The sequence below is a fragment of the Spermophilus citellus genome, assembly GCF_964194105.1.
Source record: "Spermophilus citellus genome assembly, chromosome: 7".
NCBI lineage: Eukaryota > Metazoa > Chordata > Mammalia > Rodentia > Sciuridae > Spermophilus > Spermophilus citellus.
In genome coordinates, this window is record NC_138188.1 from 38,295,636 (window position 1) to 38,315,696 (window position 20,061).

Below are 20,061 nucleotides of genomic sequence, written 5' to 3' on the forward strand. Positions count from 1 at the left end.
ATCATATCCCATGGGTTGTTTCATTTTGTATTCCTTTACTTACAAACAAGCTTGTGCATCTTTTCATATGTTTATTTGCCATTGGTACTTATTTTCCCGTAATTATCCTGTTTATATTCTTCAATGATTTTTTTTAGGGCAATACTGATTTATTTATTTTCTTTTTTCTTTCTTTTATAATGATTTTTTTGAGTTGTGGGGGCTCTTAAGTACTTTGATGCTTTTTAAAAAATTATCATTAATATTATTATTCTTATTATTATCATCATCATCATCATCCTCCTCCTCATCATCGGTACCAGGGATTTGTCTGTTATACATGTTGCGAATATTTTCCTCTCAGTGTGTCATCCATCTTTTAACTTTTGCTTATAGCATATGTTTGCAAAGGGAAATCTTAAATATTTATGTAAAATAAGTTAGGGAATTTAAACTGACTTGGACTCGTGGTTGGTCTCTGCCTCAGCAGTTGCTCAGACATATGTGTATATTGCAGTGATTGATAAACCTTTCAGAAGCTAAACAGGTCCATGGATGCCCTTATTTGCATTCATTTCCCTCACAGGGTAGATGCTGAAAGTACAACTGTTATTGTGCAGGGTGTTCTAGAAAAATCTGTGATGCAGCAGGATGTTCCCCGAACATGGAAGGATTGGGGATCACTGAGACAGAGGCTGTTCATGGAGGGACAGGTGGCTAGGGAACCCCAAGTCACCATTCACATCCACCAGCGCCCAGAAGGGAAGAGCGAGCCTCTGCTAGTGTCAGTCTCGCCTCTCAAGGGAAAGGAGGGCAGTGCCCTATCACTATCGTTCCTGACTCTGGTCACAGGTCCACACTGCCAGGGGGCCAGGACCCTGTGATTGATAGTTCAACCAGACCACCGGGGGCGGGGGCTCACTGACAGAAAGAGGGGAGCGAGTGGACAGACAGGACAGGTCACAGGATGCCCCCTTGACACCGGAAGGCTGTATCAGGGAGAGTGAGTCTGGATATGGGAGAGTGAGCCGAACCGAGGCTCCACCTTCCACCTACATCCGCCCTCACCCTCCTGTAAAGTGGTCTCAGGGAGACCAGTGTCCTGGTGGACACCTGCAACAGTCAGATGACATTAAGTGAGGAGGTGAGGCCAGTCTCTGTCACTCAGCAGGCCCTCACCCGACCACAGTTCTCCTCATTCTGAGAGGAGGATGGGTGCTCACGGTGAAGTTCAGCCCCACCCTGGGCTGCTGCTGGCCTTGCCCCGTGGTGACTGCATCACCGTGACCTGCTCTGTTTTCCCCGCAGTCCACCTGATCCCCATGTCAGCAGCTAGGAATGGAGCAAGCAGCAAGAGTCGAAAGAGAATCATGCCCGACCCGGTGACGGAGCCCCCGGTGACAGACCCTGTTTACGAAGCCCTTCTGTACTGCAACATCCCTCGTGTGGCCGAGCGCAGCATGGAAGGTGGGCCTGGCTGTGCCCCCGATCTAGCCCCTGTAGGCAGGACCTTGATACCTCATGGGCACCCTGTGGGGACAGTTCTCCAAGCGTGCACCACAGCAGTAAGGAGCTGGCCTTCCTGGGCCTGTAGCCAGCAGTTGCCACTAGGCCATGTTCTGTAGCGAGTTCCGCAATCTTAGTCTGCCCCCCTATAAGACAGGCTGGCCAGCGGGACCTGCACGTGAGATGCTGGTGGGAGCAAGTGACCTCAATGAACAGCACACCGCTCAGGAGTACCCTCCAGAGGTGTCTGCCATTATCACGGTCTTTAGTGGGCAGGATGGAGCAGTGGCCCCCACCAGGCTCCCAGGCTTCACCCACTCTCAGCTGCTCTGCTTTTCAGGGTAGAACCAGGGTGGACTTCAGATGCCCACCGGATGCCTTGCTGGTGTCTAGCCATAAAGGTGTGGGAGAATGCAGTTCCTCCAGCAAGTTTTGCTTTTCTGAGCGTGTATCAGGCTGGTGTGGAATATTTATCTGTTTGCCCTGTGCCCTGTTTCATGGAGGATTTAAAGCAGCAGTCTGGTTTTCAGGATTGCCGTGGGCCTCCCTGTCTCTGCGTGGGAGCGAGGCCACATTAGTAGTCATGCCCACATCTCACCGGCCTTCAGTCCCCAGCCACATCCCCTGTCCCACCTCTGGGGCTCTTCAGCAGCCTCCACCCAGCATAGCAGCCCCTCCCACAGCTCAGGCCCCCTTGATGGCTGCTCTGTGACCTCTTGGTGGCCCCCCTGCCGCCTCCCTCTCATTCCCAACCCAGGCCTGGCCAGGTCCCCCCACCAGTCCTCTTTTAAAAGGATCGACACCTTTTAGAAGTGTCAAGCGTTGACTGGACCCTGTGCTTCTCTCACAGGTCACGCCCCACATCATTTCAAGCTGGTCTCTGTGCACGTGCTGATTCGCCATGGGGACAGGTACCCACTGTATGCCATTCCAAAGACAAAGCGGCCAGAAATCGACTGCACTCTGATGGCTAACAGGTAAAGACTCCTTTTTCAAAAGTCACTTGCCACAATCTGCTCTGTCCTGTTCAGAGGAGAGTTACAGGACCAGGGAGCCTGAGCTCCGGCCCTGCATTGAATGTCATCACTGTACAGATGAAAGGACTGAGGCCGCAGGAGGGAGCATCTCTCTCAGGTAGCCCAACAGGGACACTGAGGCCTGAGCCTGCCAGTTCTGAAGTCCACCCTGCCATGCTTCAGAGAGCTGGGTGGGGCCCAGGGAGCTGTGTGGCTCAGGAATCCTGGCCCAGCTCAGCTGCTCCTTTGGTCTGGGAGCTCAGCTTCTCACCTCTGGAATGGGGACGACTCTGCCAGGCTGGGCTGGGGGGTGTGAGCAATGGCACATGAATGTGAGGTAGTGTTTCCACCATTTTTTAAAAATGTTTTTTAGATGTTGATGGACCTTTATTTTTTTTTATTCATTTATTCATTATGTGGTGCTGAGAATCAATCCCAGTGCCTCAAGCATGCTAGGCGAGCACTCTACCACTGAGCCACAACCCCAGCCCCGTGTTTCCACCATTTTATTTTTCCCAGGAGTAGAGTCAGCCTGGTCTTGGTTGAAAGCCCTTAGGATAAAAACAATTGAACAGAAAGTGGAAATTGTATATATGGAAATGGCACAGGCCTAAAATTAGAAGCCTAGTTAGCAATAACGTGATGGGCCTGGCCTCCGCGAATGTGTCTGGGCACAGAGCATCTCTTGCAGGGTTCACTGAATGAGGTCAGAGGGGAGTGCTGGAGGCAGGCAGGCAGAGTGGGAGGCATTATTTGGATGGAGGTTTCTGGGGTGGGGCCAGCCAGGTGGAACTGTGGGTCCCCTCCCTGCAGCAGGGCTGTTTTTCAAAAGCGTCCTGAACCTGGTCTTGATTCAGGTTCACTCTCTGCATCTCAAGCCCTCTCACTGGAGTGTGGGGAAGATTAAGTGAACCATTTTAGGTATGGGCATCATGAGGCACTTGGGTGGTCTTCTCTGTCATCCTGGAGGTCACAGGCTGGCAGCCTGGCTATTCGTATCTTCTTCCCTGTGTCCAGCAAAAAGGGAGTATATCCCATTGTCTCACAGGTTGGAAAACACCCTGGGTGAGTCCAGACCACGTCAGAGGACAAGTGGACGCCGCTGTTCCCTCCACGCTGAGCCCCTACTCTCTTGCCCTTTCCCAGGAGGCTCCCCCCGACTCCTCCCCAGCCCCTCCCTTCATGCCTTTGCATTTCATGCCACTTCACTGCCTGGTCCCCATCCCCGCTTGGCCCACTCTGACAGCTCCTTCAAGGCCCCTTGAGATGCTTCCTCTTCCAGGAAGCCTCCCCAGCACCTTTGGGTGGGGCCATTGAAAAGAGGGGTAAATGGCATAGGTGTCAGAAAAAGCAAAGCAAGAGTTAAATATCTGAAGCCAGTGCCTCGCCTGGCCTCGGGCTGGGGCAAGGTGGAGGCTCTCATTGTGCTGGGCATTGGCGCCAAAGCTCTGGCGGGTGGAGGAAGTTGGCACAGGGAGTGGCTTATCTCCATCAGGGCACAGCAGGGTTTCTGTGTGTCAGCAGCTGGCACAGCCCTGCCCTTGCCCACTGGCTGGACATCAGTCCTTTGATCAGCCAGGAAGGAGGTGGACCATGAGGCCTCTAGGCGGGGCCTGTGTAGGGCAGCCTTGAGGGCACTGTGAATAATAATGAGCTTCTCCCCCAGCCGCTCCCAGCATCCATTTCCTTTTTCTTTCCTTCATGAGTGCATTATAGCTCCACACAATAGTGGGGTTCACACTGACAGATTCATAAATGCACATGACATAATTTGCTGCACGTCAAATCACTAATATTTCTCTTTATCCTTCCTTCTCTCTCCCCGATCCCTTCCTTTACCCTGGTGCTCTCCCTCTTATTTATTTATTTACTTATTTATAATTTTTTAGTTGTGCATTTTAATTACACATGAAAGTAGAATTCATTGTGATCTCATCTCACATGCACCTAGCATCATTTGGTCGGTTTCATTCCACAGTTCCTCTTCTCTCCTGCTCCTCCTCCCTCCCGCCATCCCCTTTCTCTATTCTGATGGTCTCCCTTCTCTTTTCATGAGATCCCCACTCCTTTTTTAATCTCTTACTTTCCTCTAGCTTCCACATATTAGAGACAACATTCAACCCTTGACTTTCTGAGTCTGGCTTGTTCCATTCACATGGTGCTCTCCAGTCCCATCTTCTTACCAGCAATGACATAGATTCCTCTTCATAGCTGAGTAGAGCTCCACGGTATAGAGGTACCACATTTTCTTCATCCACTGACCAGCTGACAGACACCCAGGCGGGTTCTATAACTTGGCGATGTGAACTGTGGCTGCTCTAAACCTGGAATGCAGGTCTCACTGTAGTGTGCTGATTTCAGCTCTTTTGGGTAAATACCAAGGAGTGGGATCCCTGGGTCTTCCCCTTTCTCTAGCTGGGCTTTGCATTCCCAGAAGGCAGAATTTAATTAGCACAACGCAGACCAGGGGTCTGTACCTAGACCAGTTAGCTGTTGCTAGAAGGTCTCTGGGGGCTGCTCTGCAGAGCAGGGTGCCCTTGGTCAGGGCCGCCTCGCAGAGGGCAGGGTGTCCCCTGTGCGCCAGGCACTGTGCAGCTCATCTTCCCAGCATGCTGACTGTCCCTGGATCACCAGGGCCCAGCCCAGAGCTTGGCATGTAGCAGTTATTGGACTGGGTGGGTTGTAGAATGAGTTCAGGACCTCAGTGAGAATCACAGGGAGTGGGGCCCGTGATGTGCATCTGTCGCGTGCCTGGCGATGGGTTGAAGCCTCAGCCATGGAATCCCTGGAGGCCTTTGCAACGAGTTTGACGATGGCAAAATCACTTCAGCTCCCTGGGCCTCTGTTCTCCACTCTGGAAAGCAGGGTTAATGATACCTCCCATACAGCGCCTGAAGTCCAATGAGACGATGGGATAAAGCATTTAGGCTAGTCCACCAAGCCTGATGAGTGGTCACATGTCATTGCCCACAGCGGCCTGGGGCCTTCTGGGCCCAGCCTCTTTCCTCCTCTGCAGTACACTTGGTCACCAGACCAGGCCATGTCTCAGGGCCCCTCATGCTATTACCACAATGACAGGGCCCTCAGGTGGGGTCCTTTCTGGAGGGCCTACTTTAGAGGCTCAGTTCCTGTGACCGCTTGCCTGAGATGCCTCTGTCTTCATTTCCCTTTGCCTATTTTCGTTTTATTGACCATCCTTTATTTGTAGGAGCTATTTTAAGTCCTTTGTGGAAGAGGGCAGGGTGTGCATGTTTAGTTCCAGTAGCCCCCCCCCTCACCTGAGGTCCCTCTCCACCAGTTTCCATTACCCGTGGTCAACTGCAATCTAGAAATATTAATAGAAAATTCTAGAAATAAACAGAAAGGCCACATGCACATAACATTTATTAGGGTATATTGTTATTCTTGTTAATGTCTCACTATGCCTAACTTATAAATTAAGCCTTAACATAGTGGGTCTGTACAGGAAAAAAAGAAAAATATATCATCCACCGTTTCAGGCATCCATTGGTTATCCTGGAACCTGCCCCCCTCAGACAAGGGATGCTACTGTACCTAACGTCTTTTACTCAATTCCATCTTTAAAGACACACATATGAGTGACAAGCCAGCTCGCCACTGGAGACACATACAGTGTGAGGAGGAGTCCCAGTGCAGGAGACCCACAGTGAGCCACCGACTAACTGCCCGGGGTCTGTGGATCTGGTTCTACAGCTGCCATTTCAGCTCACAAATTAGCGACTTAGTGACGTTCTCGAGGGCAGTGAGCCTTGCCTGCAGTGTGTGCGTTACTCCCACCGTGGAAGGGAATGTCTGGGCCAGCGGGGAGCTCAGGCAGGCAGGAGTGGTGGCCCGTCCACGCCAGTGCCTCAGAGTTTCCTCCCACGTGGACACATCTGTGACTCCTAGAGGTTTTGTACCTCTTTGCAAATGCCACACACTTTATGACAGGGGTCCCATCTCATCCCTCAGAGTACTATGTTTAGCCAGCATGAAAGTATTCATTATTCATGTGCCATGTTTAGTTAATTCCTTTTTTACATTCAGGAATGTAAACCAAATGTGCTTTTCTAGATCTAAGGGAGAAAAACATTCACTTCAGTCTACAATTATTCAACACATTTTAGTTCTGTGCTCCTATCACGCGACAGGTACTGTCACATAAACAGGAAGGTAAACAAAGCAAGGCAGCCAACCCGTGATGATCTGGAGAAGGGGGTCGCAGGTGGAGGGAGTTCAAGGAGCCAAGGCTGGACCCAGGAGGAAGGGGAGGGTGGGCTTCAAAGTCACAGAGGGAAGGCCATCTCTGCCCTTGGGGCCTGCTCACCTCCAGAGAGACCAACTTAGTGCAGGTATCTGGTGACCCTCCCTGAATGACAGCCAGCTCAGGTGGCAGAGGCAGCGAGGAAAGAAGAGAAAGAAATAGAAGAAGAGCAAGAAATGAAATGGTTTGAGTGCCCGCATTTGGGAGCATGAGCCAAAAGAGGGCAGCCCATCTCCATGGGGGGCAGGGAGAGGAGGCCAGCTGGCAGGTCAGGGAAGGCCACCCTGGGCCAGCAGCTGGAAGTGTGTGCAGGAACAGGTCAGGTAGCTGCTGACAAGAACCGGCCCCTGGGGCAGGGACATCAACCGGTGCACACTGGGGGTTGCAGGACAGGGTGGCATGCTGGGGCCCTCAAAGCGAGGGTCACAGGCCTGAGTGTGGAGTGCAGGGGGGTGGAAATGAGGCTGTCCCCGATGCTCCCCGTGCCAGCAGAGGAGAGAAGGCATGAAGTGACCACGCTGCACAGCAGGGGTTGGAAGCAGGTGGCAGGGTTAATGCTGTTAAGGGACAGTGGTCCAGAGGGAGTCCCTGGGAGCGGGTCCTGCCTTCCAAACACAGCCTCCAAGGTCTCCTCTGCCGTCTGACCTCCCCTGATGCCACAGCCCTCCCAGCTCTCCCCAGGACACACATTCATTGCACAAATAATGATGAAGGCTGGAACTCAGGGAAGGGCCCCAGAGATGGAGGGGCGGGCCTTAGAGAAGGGCCATGTGGGGTCGTTAGACGGATAAGCAGGGGGAATTGTGTTCAGATTCTGATGGGTCATCTACTGGTGGCACTGCACCTCCCTGGAATAGAGAGCATGGAAGAAGGGAGGAGGGAAGGGAAATTGTGACTCTGGGCGTCCGTGCTGCGAGGGAGCCATCTTCCAACATTCAGGTGACACCATCCAGTACTTGGGCGCTCGGGAGCATCATCTTGCTGCGAGACGGGGTCACTGGACAGTGTTGAGTATGTGGGTGGCAGCTGAAGCTGCGGGCTTGAGTAGATCCCAGGGAGAACCTGCAGAGTGGGGAAAGGGCCAGAAGCAGGCCTAGGAAGCACCATTATGTAATTGGCACTGAGAGGAAAAAGGCCCCCCAGGGGCGAGGCTGAAGGTGTGCCAACTGGGGAGGTCGGCAGAGCACAGGAGAGCAGAGGCGTGTGCGGCCATTACTCACATCAAGTAGAACAAAAAGGCCCAGGAAGCCAAAGACAGAAGGGTACACTGGGCTTATTTTAGAATTTCATTTTGTTGAGATTGTAAATAATAATTTTTTTAACTGGCATAAATATTAAAAATCTGATGTGAACCCCTTCCTGTCCCCAGCCAGGTGGATTTGGGGCGTGGCTTTCTGATAACAGCGCTGATACTCTCACTCTTCCCTCTGAGCACTTGAACATTCTGTGCAGAGCTCAGAAATGCCTCAGCATCCACTGAAGCAGAGCATGATCCCTCCTGAGAGTATAGATTGGCCATGGGGTTCTGTCTCGAGCTTTGTGGCATGAATAGGGACGAGCAAGGCACATAAAAATATGAAAAGGACTCAGAATTGAATGATTTGAAGGCTTTAAATCAGAGCACTGTGGACTGTTTCAGATTTCAGTATGAAAGCAGATTTCCAATGAGACGGCAATGAATTTTTGCTGAAGGAAAATGCATCTGCTTAGATACTATCATTTCTCCATTATTCAGGACAAGTCTGGGCCGTAATAACAAAGAGACTCAAGAATATATTGCCTTAGCCAGGCCTCAGTGACTCATGCCTATAGTCCCAGCAACTTGGGAGGCCGAGGGAGGAGGAGTGCAAGTTCAAGTCTATCCTCAGCAACTTAGGGAGGTCTTAAACAACTTAGCAAGACCCTGTCTCAAAAAATTAAAAGGGCTGGGGATGTAGCTCAGTGGTAGAGTACTCCTAGATTCAATCAATCCCCAGTACCCACCCCCCTGAAAAAAAGAAGGCATTGCCTTAAATAATAAAGAATTCATCTCTTTTTTGGGTGAAGATATGAGATAAATGTTCCCAGTCATGTACCTTGGCTCTACCTGGTCATCGGGGCTATAGGTTCCTTCCAGGTGTTGATTCTACCATCCTCATGTACCACTGGCACTCTCACCCACGATGGCCTTTGTTTTTAAGATTTCCATCAAAATCTGCATGTTTTAATAAACACTACGGGAACTCATCGTATTCGTCACTACAGATCATGGAGGGCTTTGTGTTCAGGGTTGGTGTTTGCATGAGGATGAGACACTTCACAGTTGAATCCATCCCCATGTGTTTTTGTCACATCTACCTTGTGCTCAGTGTCCTCTGGGCTCCATGGAGCTGTAGCAAAGGGAGGCAAGGCCAGGGGGTCAGATGGGAACACGTCCAGGGACTCAGTTACCTAGTCCTTCTTCTATTAAAATCATTGAGCCACCTGTTATCTGTTTTGGAAGTGAAATTTTTTCCCCTCCGAGAATCTTTGTCTTTCCATACAATAAAAGTAGTAGTGATGGATGCAATTAGATATCAAAGCATCATTAATCAACCAGAGGCCCTGAAAACCTGGGGCATCTCAGCAAACATTCAGTAGTGAAATTCCCCCATTGCTCAAATTGGCAGCAAAACTGTCTCAGATCCTCAGAAATCACCAACCTGAAATGATGAGCTGGAGCAGAAACTTGACTCCTGTCCGTGGTCAGACTTTGTTCCTGTGGATCTGCGTATGCCCCTCATTGTCAGTCTGGGCATTTCATTTCCTAGTATGCAAACATCTGTGTGCTTTAACTAAACTCAGGAAAAATGAAATTCTCTCTGTGTTTTTATGGAAAGGCATAATTCCCTGAAGCCATGCAGGATGATTTATTAGACTCTTCTGCATGTCAGGATTGATATTCTCTCATTTTAAAACATATTTTTAAAAGATGCATTTTTTTCAGCTTTATGTTTTTGAAAGATGATACACTCATTTTGGCAGCAATATTTAAAGCATCACCAAAATTAATTGGGCTTTCAGACAGCAGGGGTTTGCTATTAGAAAGCTTTATCTTGGCTTCTCACTAGTCCCTGTGTAGTTTTGTTGTGAACGTCTCTTCATTTTTGTTCAGCTGGAAAATGTGGACACATTCATGGGCCATTTCATTATTCAAAGAAAATGTTCATATGCTCATAGGTCATTCATTATTCAGGGGAAGTGACTTTGAAAGGTAAATTATATCTTCACTGACCGTACAGAAATGTAGATCATCTCAGACCTCATATACAAACTTTTTTAGCTCTTCCTCACCACTCCACATTCGTATGTGCAAAATGCATGTTGAACTATAAAGAGCTACAGAGACCTTGGATGTCTCTTTCAGTTTCCAGAGGTCAGAAAAAGTAAAGGTTAGGGTCAGCTAGGTCAAGGTTGGGTGGACCTTCTAGGAGGAAAGGACTTGTAGAAGGGGTGCAGTGGGAAAGGATGGGATGTGCTGTGTGCTAGGGGGACCAGTTGGCCGTGTGGCCAGGGCACACTATTGGAGGGAACACGGCTTGGCAAGTGATGAGCCTCAGGTGGGGCCAGAACAGCCCGAGCACAGCTCTTTCCTGAATGTGGCAATGTGGAAGGGCAGTGACCCGGCAGAGGTGCCTTTGAGGTCCATCCCTCTGGCTATAGAGAAGACCACAGTGAAAGGGTACAGTTAACCTGCAGGAAGGCTGGTGAGGGCCCATTGCCATCCAGATGGAAGCTGCCTGAGGCCAGAACCCAGGGATGCAGGAGAAGGAGACAAAGAAGCACCAAGTGGAAGGATCTGGGAAGTTGGAGGGCAAGTGACAAGGGAGAGAATAGGACAACCCCTTGCCTGGGGCAGGGCTGCTGCGTAGTTTTGGGTGGCCTCCAGGGAAGGCTGAGAGCAGCCCAGTAGGGACAAAGCTGGAACAGGACAAAGACAAATCCCACAGGGCCACCTTAGGTGCAGTGAGGGGCTCGGGCTGACCTTCCAGAGAAGGTTCCCATGGTTGAGTCATAATGAAATTGCAATTTAAAAGTGACTGACCCAGCAGCTCAGAAGGCTGACATGGGAGGATCCTGAGTTCAAAGCCAGCCTCAGCAACTCAGCAAGGCACTAAGCAACTCAGCAAGACCCTGTCTCTAAATAAAATATTTTTTAAGTAAAAGGGGTATGGGGTGGGGGATGTGGCTCAATGGTTAAGCACCCCTGGGTTCAATCCTCAGTACAAAAAGAAAAAAAAAAGTGACTGAACCAGACCCTGCTACTGGGGGTGAGAAAGGTGTGGATGTGAAGTCTGTGTGACGCACTCTGACCGTCATTTTTCCATGTCTTCTCTTTAGGAAACCTTACCACCCTAAACTGGAAGCTTTCGTGAATCACATGTCCAAGGGATCAGGATCCTCTTTCGAAAGCCCCTTGAACTCTATGCCGCTCTACCCCAACCACGCCCTGTGTGAGATGGGGGAGCTCACACAGACAGGTACGTGACTCCCCCACCCCTCTCTCATCCACATAAGGAGCCGATACTCTGGGTGAGGTGCTGCGGGGCTCAGAGGGGAATTGACCCTCACCTGTGAGGTGCTCCCAAGACTCCCAGGTAGCTGATAAACATCTGCTTTCTTGATATTAAAAATGACTATTCTTACTGCAAAAGCGATGCATGTTCAGGAAGAGAATTGACAAGACTTTAAAACCAAAAGAAAGCACCAGAGTGTCACCAAGGAAGCAGACCCTGAGTGATAAATTTCTTCCTGTGGGTATGTGTGTGTGCACAGGCACAGAGCAGTATGTCACTAACACACTCTTGACCCGCTTTGTGATATCAGAATATTCGACGAGCATCTTGTCCTGTCATTTAATGTTCATCCCATGACCGTGATGGCCGCACACTGCTCCACCCAGGAGGGGCCGTCGCTTACCTGACCAGTCTCATGTTCTTACGTCTTGCAAATCAAACTGCTGCTTGAATATAGCAGACCTCAGGGAGCCACGGTGTGGCGATTCCCACTGCACGTGGAGGATGTTTGGGCTCCTCAGGAAGCCCACCTCTGCCTCTATGGCCTAGTCGTACCACTGTGCAGTCAGGTCACCATCAGGGGAGGTCACTGAGTTAGCTGCAGGGTGACATTTGCTGGGAAGAAAAGGAACTGGTTCTCTCCCTGGCATTTCAGGGTCCTGGTTCTTCAGTCTGGGACCTCAAAGGACCTTTGTGCAGCCACCAGCCTCCATGGGGATATGGAGAGGCCTGACACCATGCTCTGGTCCCTTGTTCTGTCAGTATCTTGGGGCTTCTGTTTAGATAGAAGGAGGTTCTTTGTCCTAGAGTTGGGACTGCTGGGTTTTGCCAGATGTTCAAAGCCACAGCTCTTGAGGGAGTGACGGCAGGTGACAGAGGGGCAAACAAGGCTCTGGAGGACTTGCCTTAGCCGGAGAGTTGGGTTCAAAGCCTTTGGCAGTCAGTACCACTGCATGACCTCTGTGTGAGTTTAGAACAGGGCTTCTCATCCTGCTGGATCCACTACCCCCTTTCCTTCACAAATATTTTATTCTCCCTCAAATATCCTGAAGTGAAAGTTCTAAATAATATAGCCCTTCTAGATACTCAATTTTTTAAAAAGTTCTCTCAGGGCCCCAGCTGTACCAAGCAAAAGGAAACTATGTTCTCTGTGTCTATCAAGTATAAATGCTTGGGAACTGCTACAATGGGAAATAGAGTAATCAAGTGTCCTCCCTGAATATGCCTCGGCGACCGTGACAGTTACAAATGCAGATGATTAAACCTCATGTTAGTTTGTGGATTCTCTGACAAGTTCTGATCAGAACAAAGTACAGACATCCCTTAATTTACGTCTCCTCTCTGGAAATTCAGTGGATATTAATGTTACACAAAAGTCATTTTATGTTTGTAGACACAAAAAGCCAGTTATATTCTAGACTAAAATGTTTGAACAGGTTTTCTCCAAGGGAGTATCTTGTGGTACATTCAGATGTTGTGTGGGACAGAACAGTTGACCCATGTGAAGAGTGTCTAGCCCCCTGTCCCCACCCACGAGGTCCCAGGAAGGCCCTTCCCCGATATTGTGCTGACTCTAGCCTGTGGCCCTCCCTGAGGACAGGACCTCGCTTGCTGAGAACTGCTGGTTACACTGTCTGGTTGTGAACATCAGAAACCAAGTCAAGTGAAAAGGGAAATTTATTATAAGAATTCAGGGGTGACTCAAAGAGTCCAAGGGCAAGAATGCGGCCAGACCTCCAGAGACTGGGACTGGGAGTAAAAGGCTGTCTCACCCCTGCCTCTCACTGTGGCTTTTTGCTGGGTGTCTGCCAACTAGTAGCAGTAAGAGCCACACCCAGGGATGAATGTACAAGGCCAAAAGCTTGAGAGAGAGACTCCACTGAGGTCCAAGGGGGTCAAGATGACAGAATAACTGTGCAGAGAGCCGAGGGGGCAGGAGGCCCAGCCTGAGGATCCAGCCTGTGGCCCAGGCTAGGCGCAGGAGGAGCTCACACACTTAGAGGCAGTCATTCATTTGGACTTTTCTTCTCAACTGATGTATCATCATCTTTGTTCTGTCAATGAGCATTACTCTGGGAATCATTTTTTCAGGACCATTTACTCCTGTTCCTTCATTCTCTTTAATGGTCACTTTTATCTTCTATTTTAAATGTCTTTAAAAATGCATGGCTGTCTTAAGAGTCATTTTTTCCTGGCATACTTGTGGCACCCCACAGTGACTGCGTCAGATGGCTCCTCGGCACCTGCTCTGCTCGAGAGGCCCTGGTGGTGGCTGAGCCGGCAAAGCCAGTATGAGCAAGGCCCTCTCTGTGCCTGTCCTAAAGGGATCCCTGGGGCTGTGTTACAGAGCTGGGGCCTTTCAGGAAACTAAGGCAGCACAAAGGTCCCGCTTCAAACCCTGATTCTTGCATTCAAGTCAGAAGGAGTTCAGACATGCCACTCAGAGAAACAGGAAAGAATTTATTGGAAGGGAGGGTCAAGGGAGAGAGTGGCTCCTCTCAGAGAGGAGAGGGACAATGTGCCTCTCCTGCCCTCCAGTTTTATTGGGGGACCCAGAGAAATTTCCAGAGAGTCCCGCCTAGGTCCACCTCTTGACCTTTGACTGGCAGCATGTGTCATCAGACTTTCAAGTCACACTGTCATGACAATTCTAGGTCACTTTGGCCATGCTGACCAGTTCTAATTGTATTCTTAACCATAAATTCTTACAGATTTTTCTGGTTAGGAGGAATTACCCTTATCTTCCTGAATTCCAAGATTTGAAGGTAACTTGGGTTTCTTTTATCAACATTATCTCTGGCCTGCATTTCTCCTGCGGGTAACAGGAAGTTTGCTGAGGAATGTGACAGATCCTGTCCACTTAGGCCAGGCAGGGCTGCAGATAAATTGCTTCTTGGAAAAGAGAGCATGTGGGGGTCGGCACAGTGGGCCCATTTCACAGAATGATTCTCTTAACCTCGTGTTCCCACCACTCAAGTCTGTCTGGCCCCACTTGAGTGGCCACTCAAGTCTGTCTGGCCACTCCGGAACAACACACATGGAGAGAACTAGAAGCTGGAAGAGAACTGCAGCTGGAAGCTGCAGGTCTTAGCAATCAACACAGGCCTTGAAGTCAGACCTGTGAAATGGGCCTCCTGGTCTCTTCCCAGTGGGTCTGGCAGTAAATTAAATTAGATAATATGCGTATTGAGAGCCTCCCAGGGTTCTAGCCTGTGGCAGGCTCTCCGCAAGTGCAGCTAATGTTGTCACAGAGGTCCCACAGCACAAGGGAACAGGAAGGAAATACTAATTGGAGCTGGGAGAGGCAGAAGGTGGTAGATGGAGCCAGGTGTTGGCTGGGGGCCTCTCTAGGCAGAGAAGGTTGTATGTGGAGGGGAGAAGAAGCCCTAAATGACTAGAACTTCATATTTCTGCATGAAAATGTAGGGGAAAGCACAGAGCAAGGGTTAAGAGCACAAAACTGGGGCCAGGTGGGGCCCTGACTTTTGTCTGAGTGGCTCAGGACTTTCGTTTCCTCATCTATAAAATAAGGAAAATGGGAGTAATGATGTAATACGCCTTCTTTATTGGGTTTTTGTGGAGGTGAGAAAGCCCCAGCACACAGTTAAGTACTCCACCTTGAATGTATAATCTACTCAGATTTTTCATATTCATCATTCATGGTTTGCCTTTGTTTGCAAATCATTTTGCAGATGCCCAACTCAGGTCTCTGGGGGAATTCTGCTCTCAGTGCTCTCCATTCACAGGGGGACCCAGAACCCTTTGTGCTTGTGGCCGAGCTAATGCCCTTCCAGTCCAACACTCTGCCCCTGTCTCAGGCTTTCCAGCCTAAGTTGCCTGGTCTTGGCTGGAGCTGTCCAAACTGTTTGGCATCTAAATAGTGACGTCACTGGTCATGGGGCCCGTGTGTGGCTCATGCCCTCCGAGGGTTTACACCCATTACTGAGATCACGTTCCCTCACATCCTGCGGACTGGAGGAAGGGCTTGCTTTTGTCTTGGGCTGCCTTCCCCTGCTTAAAAACAAATCTTTTTCATTTTTCTTTGAAGTGAATTTATTGTGCCATGCCATTGCAAAACGAAAATGATACTCAACTGTCAATGTAAAGTCCGTGCTTCTACCCACGTCCCATCCACTCTCATTTCTGTGCCCCCATCATTCCTGGAAAACCCTTGGTGTTAGTTTCTTGTCCACCCTTGCAAAGTCTCTGTATGCAAAATGCAGCCTCTGTGTTTTCCTTCTTTTTTTTTTTTTTTTCTTTAAGGAGCACAATAAACATACTTTTTTTTTTTTAAGGAGCACAATAAGCATTCCTTTTTTAAAATATTCTCCTGGATGTCTGAAAGATCATTCCAAATCATACAGAGCACATCCTTGTTGATGAGCAGATCTTGGCAGAGTGTCCCCAACAGGTTAGCAGAGAGCCTTTGGTTGGGCAATCTGAGGGAAAGAGTCAAGGAGGGAATGTCTGCTGGCAGTGAGGGACAACCAGCAGTCGTCTCCACCTGACAGATTCTGGGGAGCCATCCCCACACACAGGACTGCTGTATCCCAGGCAGGAGGGAGAAAGCTGTCCTTGGATCATGCCAGTCACAGCCTAGATGACCCCTGGCTGGGCGATTCAGACTGTCAGAATGCTGTGGAAAGGGCCAGCCCAGCAGGAGGGAGGGAGGCAGAACGTCTTGTGCTCCCCCAAAAGCCATGCCCATTCCACTCAACACCCCCCCCCCACAGTGAACCCTCATTACCAGCTGGTGTGAGCCCGTTCCTGCAGTCCCTGCACTGTAGGGACACATGCTCCGTCCCATTGTCTTACATTCCAGATCTCCCCTCGCCACCGTTCCCCTTGCAAAGCTGGTGGTAAGGAAGGCCTTTGTCACCCTGTGTTTCAGGAGTCGTGCAGCATTTGCAGAATGGCCAGCTGCTGGGGGACATCTACCTAAAGAAACACAAACTCCTGCCGAGTGACTGGTCCCTGGACCAGCTTTACCTAGAGACCACGGGGAGGAGCCGCACCCTACAGAGCGGGCTGGCCTTGCTCTATGGCTTCCTCCCAGATTTTGACTGGAAGAAGATCTATTTCCGGCACCAGCCAAGTGTGCTCTTCTGCTCCGGAAACTGCTATTGCCCCGTGAGAAACCAGTATCTGGAAAAGGAGCAGCGTCGCCAGTACCTCCTGCGGTTGAAGAACAGCCAGCTGGAGCAGACCTACGGGGAGATGGCCAAGATCGTGAACGTCCCCACCAAGCTGCTCCGGGCCGCCAACCCCATCGACTCCATGCTTTGTCACTTCTGCCACAACGTCAGCTTCCCCTGCACCAGCAGCGGCTGTTTGGACATGGAGCACTTCAAGGTGATCAAGATGCACCAGATAGAGGATGAGAAAGAGAGGCGCAAGAAGAGACTGTACCTGGGGTACTCGCTGCTGGGCGCCCACCCCATTCTCAATCAAACCATCGAGCGGATGCAGCGCATCGCCGAGGGCAGGAAGGACGAGGTCTTTGCCCTCTACTCTGCCCACGACGTCACTCTGTCACCAGTTCTCAGTGCCTTGGGCCTTTCGGAAGCCAGGTTCCCGAGGTTTGCCGCCAGGCTCATCTTTGAGCTCTGGCAAGACAGAGAAAAGCCCAGTGAACATTCTGTGCGGATTCTCTACAATGGAGTCGATGTGACATTCCACACCTTCTTCTGCCAGGACCACCACAAGCGTTCTTCCAAGCCCATGTGTCCTCTTGAGAACTTGGTCCGCTTTGTCAAAAGGGACATGTTTGTGACCCTGGACAGCAGTAGTACTAATTATCATGATGCCTGTCACAGGGAAGGAGTCTAAAGATACATGGTACAGCCTACATTGGTACCGAGGGCTGGCAGGGTTCTCTTCTACTTCTGTCTGTTGGTAAAGGTACGAGAATATTGATTTTTAAAGGTGAAAACTTGCGTTTGGGAGCCACAGAGGCGGTCCAGGCTGAACACTAAGCACATGTTCTAAGTTGGTACGTGAGTTACTCAGTACACAATGGCCAGTACACAGGAAGAAGGAGGTACTGTTTCATAGCCAGACCACTCCAAATGCCAGGTTAATAGTCACTATCCAAAGTTGCCAATCAAAGTTTGTATTCCTTTGGCCTGCCGTAGAACCAGCAAACCTTAGCCAAATTTTCTTAATCTTGGACACTTTTACCTTGTCCTTGTCCAATGAAAAATTTCCAGAAGGGATTTGTCTAAAACAGGGGTTGGCCAATGTTTTTCCATAAAGAGGCAGAGAGAGAGGCAGAGAGTAGATATTTTACACAGTGCAAAAGGCCACACATCTTCTCTGTCACTTCTCAACTCTGCCCTAGCAATGCAGAGCAACCAGAGACAACACATAAAGAAGTAAAGTGTGGCTGTGGGCACAGGCCCTACAAAACAGGCGGTGGCCCATGGTGGCTCATAGGGTATAGTGTGCTGACCCCTGATTTAAAATCAGGCTGTACTATAATTGCACTCTCAGCACTTTGAGAACCAGCTGAATACCAAGAATTATTCGATGGTTCCTCCAGTAACTTCTGCTAGAAACACAGAATCTGGTCTGACACTATAACAAAACATCAAATCCGAACAAATCATAGAGAAATGACTAGAATAATACTTGATGTTCATGATGATTGTGGTACAAGATAGTTTTAAGTATGTTTGAAATATCTGTCTGCTGTAGTCTATTTGCTGTGTATGCTGAAATTTTTGTATTCCATTTAGTATTTTTATAGTCTGGGAAAATATTTTCTAAGACCAGTTTTAGACACGCTCTTATTCCTTTAGTAATATTCAATTTTCTGTATCTGCTTAGTGGTTGGAAGAAGGCCAGAAGCTGAATTCAGGCACTTTTTTCCAAAAGACTAATGACGGCTCATTCCTTTTGACAAGTCCTAGAATTGGATCAATTTTTAAATCATTTTCATCAGTTTCAAATGGCAAATTCCGATTAATTTTTAAATACGTTTTTAGAACTTTGTTACTAGATAATTAATCTTTCTAAGATATTTTATATATTAGAAGCAATTATTATTAAATCTGTGATTTTGAAATAATGGTGCTAGTTCTCTTCAAAGAAATGTAAAGTCCAAGTGAGATCTCCAGTGTCGGTAGAATTCCAGCCCCTTCTTGATTTTGTCCAATGTTGCATTTGAACACATCTGTTTCTATAAATAAATTTTTGAAGAATACTTTTCCTTTGCAACTAGTGTGCACCCATAAGTCACTCAAGTTCTTTCCAAGTGAGAAACAATATTTTTAAAAATGTATCTTACCTGCTGTGTTTAGTGCTGAGAATCATATCCTCTCTGGAGCATTTAAAGCCTCTTCAGATTTCTTGCACCCACTTGCAATATATCTGAATTAGAACTGCTAAAAGACAACTTGAAGATTTAAAAATAAAAGCAAATTAGAAGACTTTAAAAAAAAAAAAAAAGGCAATTCTTGCCAGGCATGATTGTACACGCCTACAATCCTACAATCCCCGTGACTCAGGAGGCTGAGGCAGGAGACTGCAAATTCAAAGCCAGCCTCAGCAAGTTTATAAGGCCCTAAGCAACTGAATGAGACCCTGTCGCAAAATGAAAAATAAAAAAGGCTGGGGATGTGGTTCACTAGTTAAGTGCCCCTGAGTTCAATCCCTGGTATAAAAAAAAAAAAAATCAATTCTTAACATCTGTCAGTAAAAGTATATGTTTTGGCTATGACAATATCAAAAATGAAGGTAATGTTTTATCTCCTGTGACTGCATTAAAATATGCTCCCCAATCTCGGTTGTGAGCCACGTCATTCCATGGCAAAGACAGAAAACACTGACCTGAGGTTGAGGGGCATAATCTTCAATTTTGAGGCCACAGTCTAATGGCTTAATTCATGACAACTCTGGGTATGTACATGTATATATTTACCTTTCTTGGTTTTATGATTAAAATCAATACATGCATACTGGAAAATAATCAAACAATACTGAAAAGCAACTGCAGAAGTGACATTTTCACTTGTCAGAGGGGAAAGAACAAGGCTCAGACTCCCACTGTGGTCTTTCAACACACTGTGGAAACCAGGTGTGTGCAGGTTTTCCCCACACAGCAAGGAAGCAGTCAGTTCTGCCGCTGGGTGTTCAATCCTGTCCTCAAACTTATTACCTGGCGATGGTGTCAGATGCCGTGGGTTGAGGGTTCAGTCCCCAGGACCACCCCACACACACTGCAGATGCCCATGGCAAACCTCAGGTGGTTTTACCTGTGCTTCTGACTGACCCACTATAAATTGGGGCTCTCACCATCCCCCTTCTTGGGTTCAGTTAATTAACACGCTCAAGTGATTCACAGAATCCAGGGAAGCGTTTATTGATTTATTATTAAGGACATTACAAATGCTACAGATGAAGAGGATGAGGTAAGGAGGAAGGGGCCAGAAGTTTCTGTGCCCTGTCCTGGCCTGCCACCTACAGGAACCTCCATGTGTTCAGCTATCTGAAAGTTCCCCAACCTTCCCTTCCTTTGAATTTGATGGAAACTTCTTTGCATAGGCATGACTGATTAAGTCACTGGGCACCAGTCATCAATTAACATTCAGTTCATCTTCCCTTCCTGGAGGTTGGGGAGTGAAGCTAAAAGTCCCAACCCTCTAATCATGCCTCGGGCTTTCTGCGAAAGCCATCTAGGGGTTGCCCACGGTCAGCTGTCTCACTGAAGTAGGCAAAAAAGAAACTAATGCTTTGAATATTCCAAGGGCTTTAGGAGAAA

General features: G+C 48.7%; 1 protein-coding gene across 6 annotated transcripts in view; it reads left to right on the top strand.

The window, feature by feature from the left end:
- The window catches only part of PXYLP1 (2-phosphoxylose phosphatase 1), a 58,679-nt gene extending 39,580 nt beyond the window's left edge, over positions 1 to 19,099 (top strand). For all 6 annotated transcript variants that reach the window (XM_081301561.1, XM_081301559.1, XM_081301557.1 and 3 more), the window contains 4 exons: positions 1,288 to 1,446; positions 2,336 to 2,462; positions 11,125 to 11,264; positions 16,192 to 19,099. In XM_081301561.1, the coding sequence (XP_081157687.1) occupies positions 1,288 to 1,446; positions 2,336 to 2,462; positions 11,125 to 11,264; positions 16,192 to 17,129 (1,364 nt within the window). In that variant the 3' untranslated portion in view covers positions 17,130 to 19,099. The remainder of the gene's footprint in view (positions 1 to 1,287; positions 1,447 to 2,335; positions 2,463 to 11,124; positions 11,265 to 16,191) is intronic.
- The last annotated feature ends 962 nt before the right edge of the window (positions 19,100 to 20,061 follow it).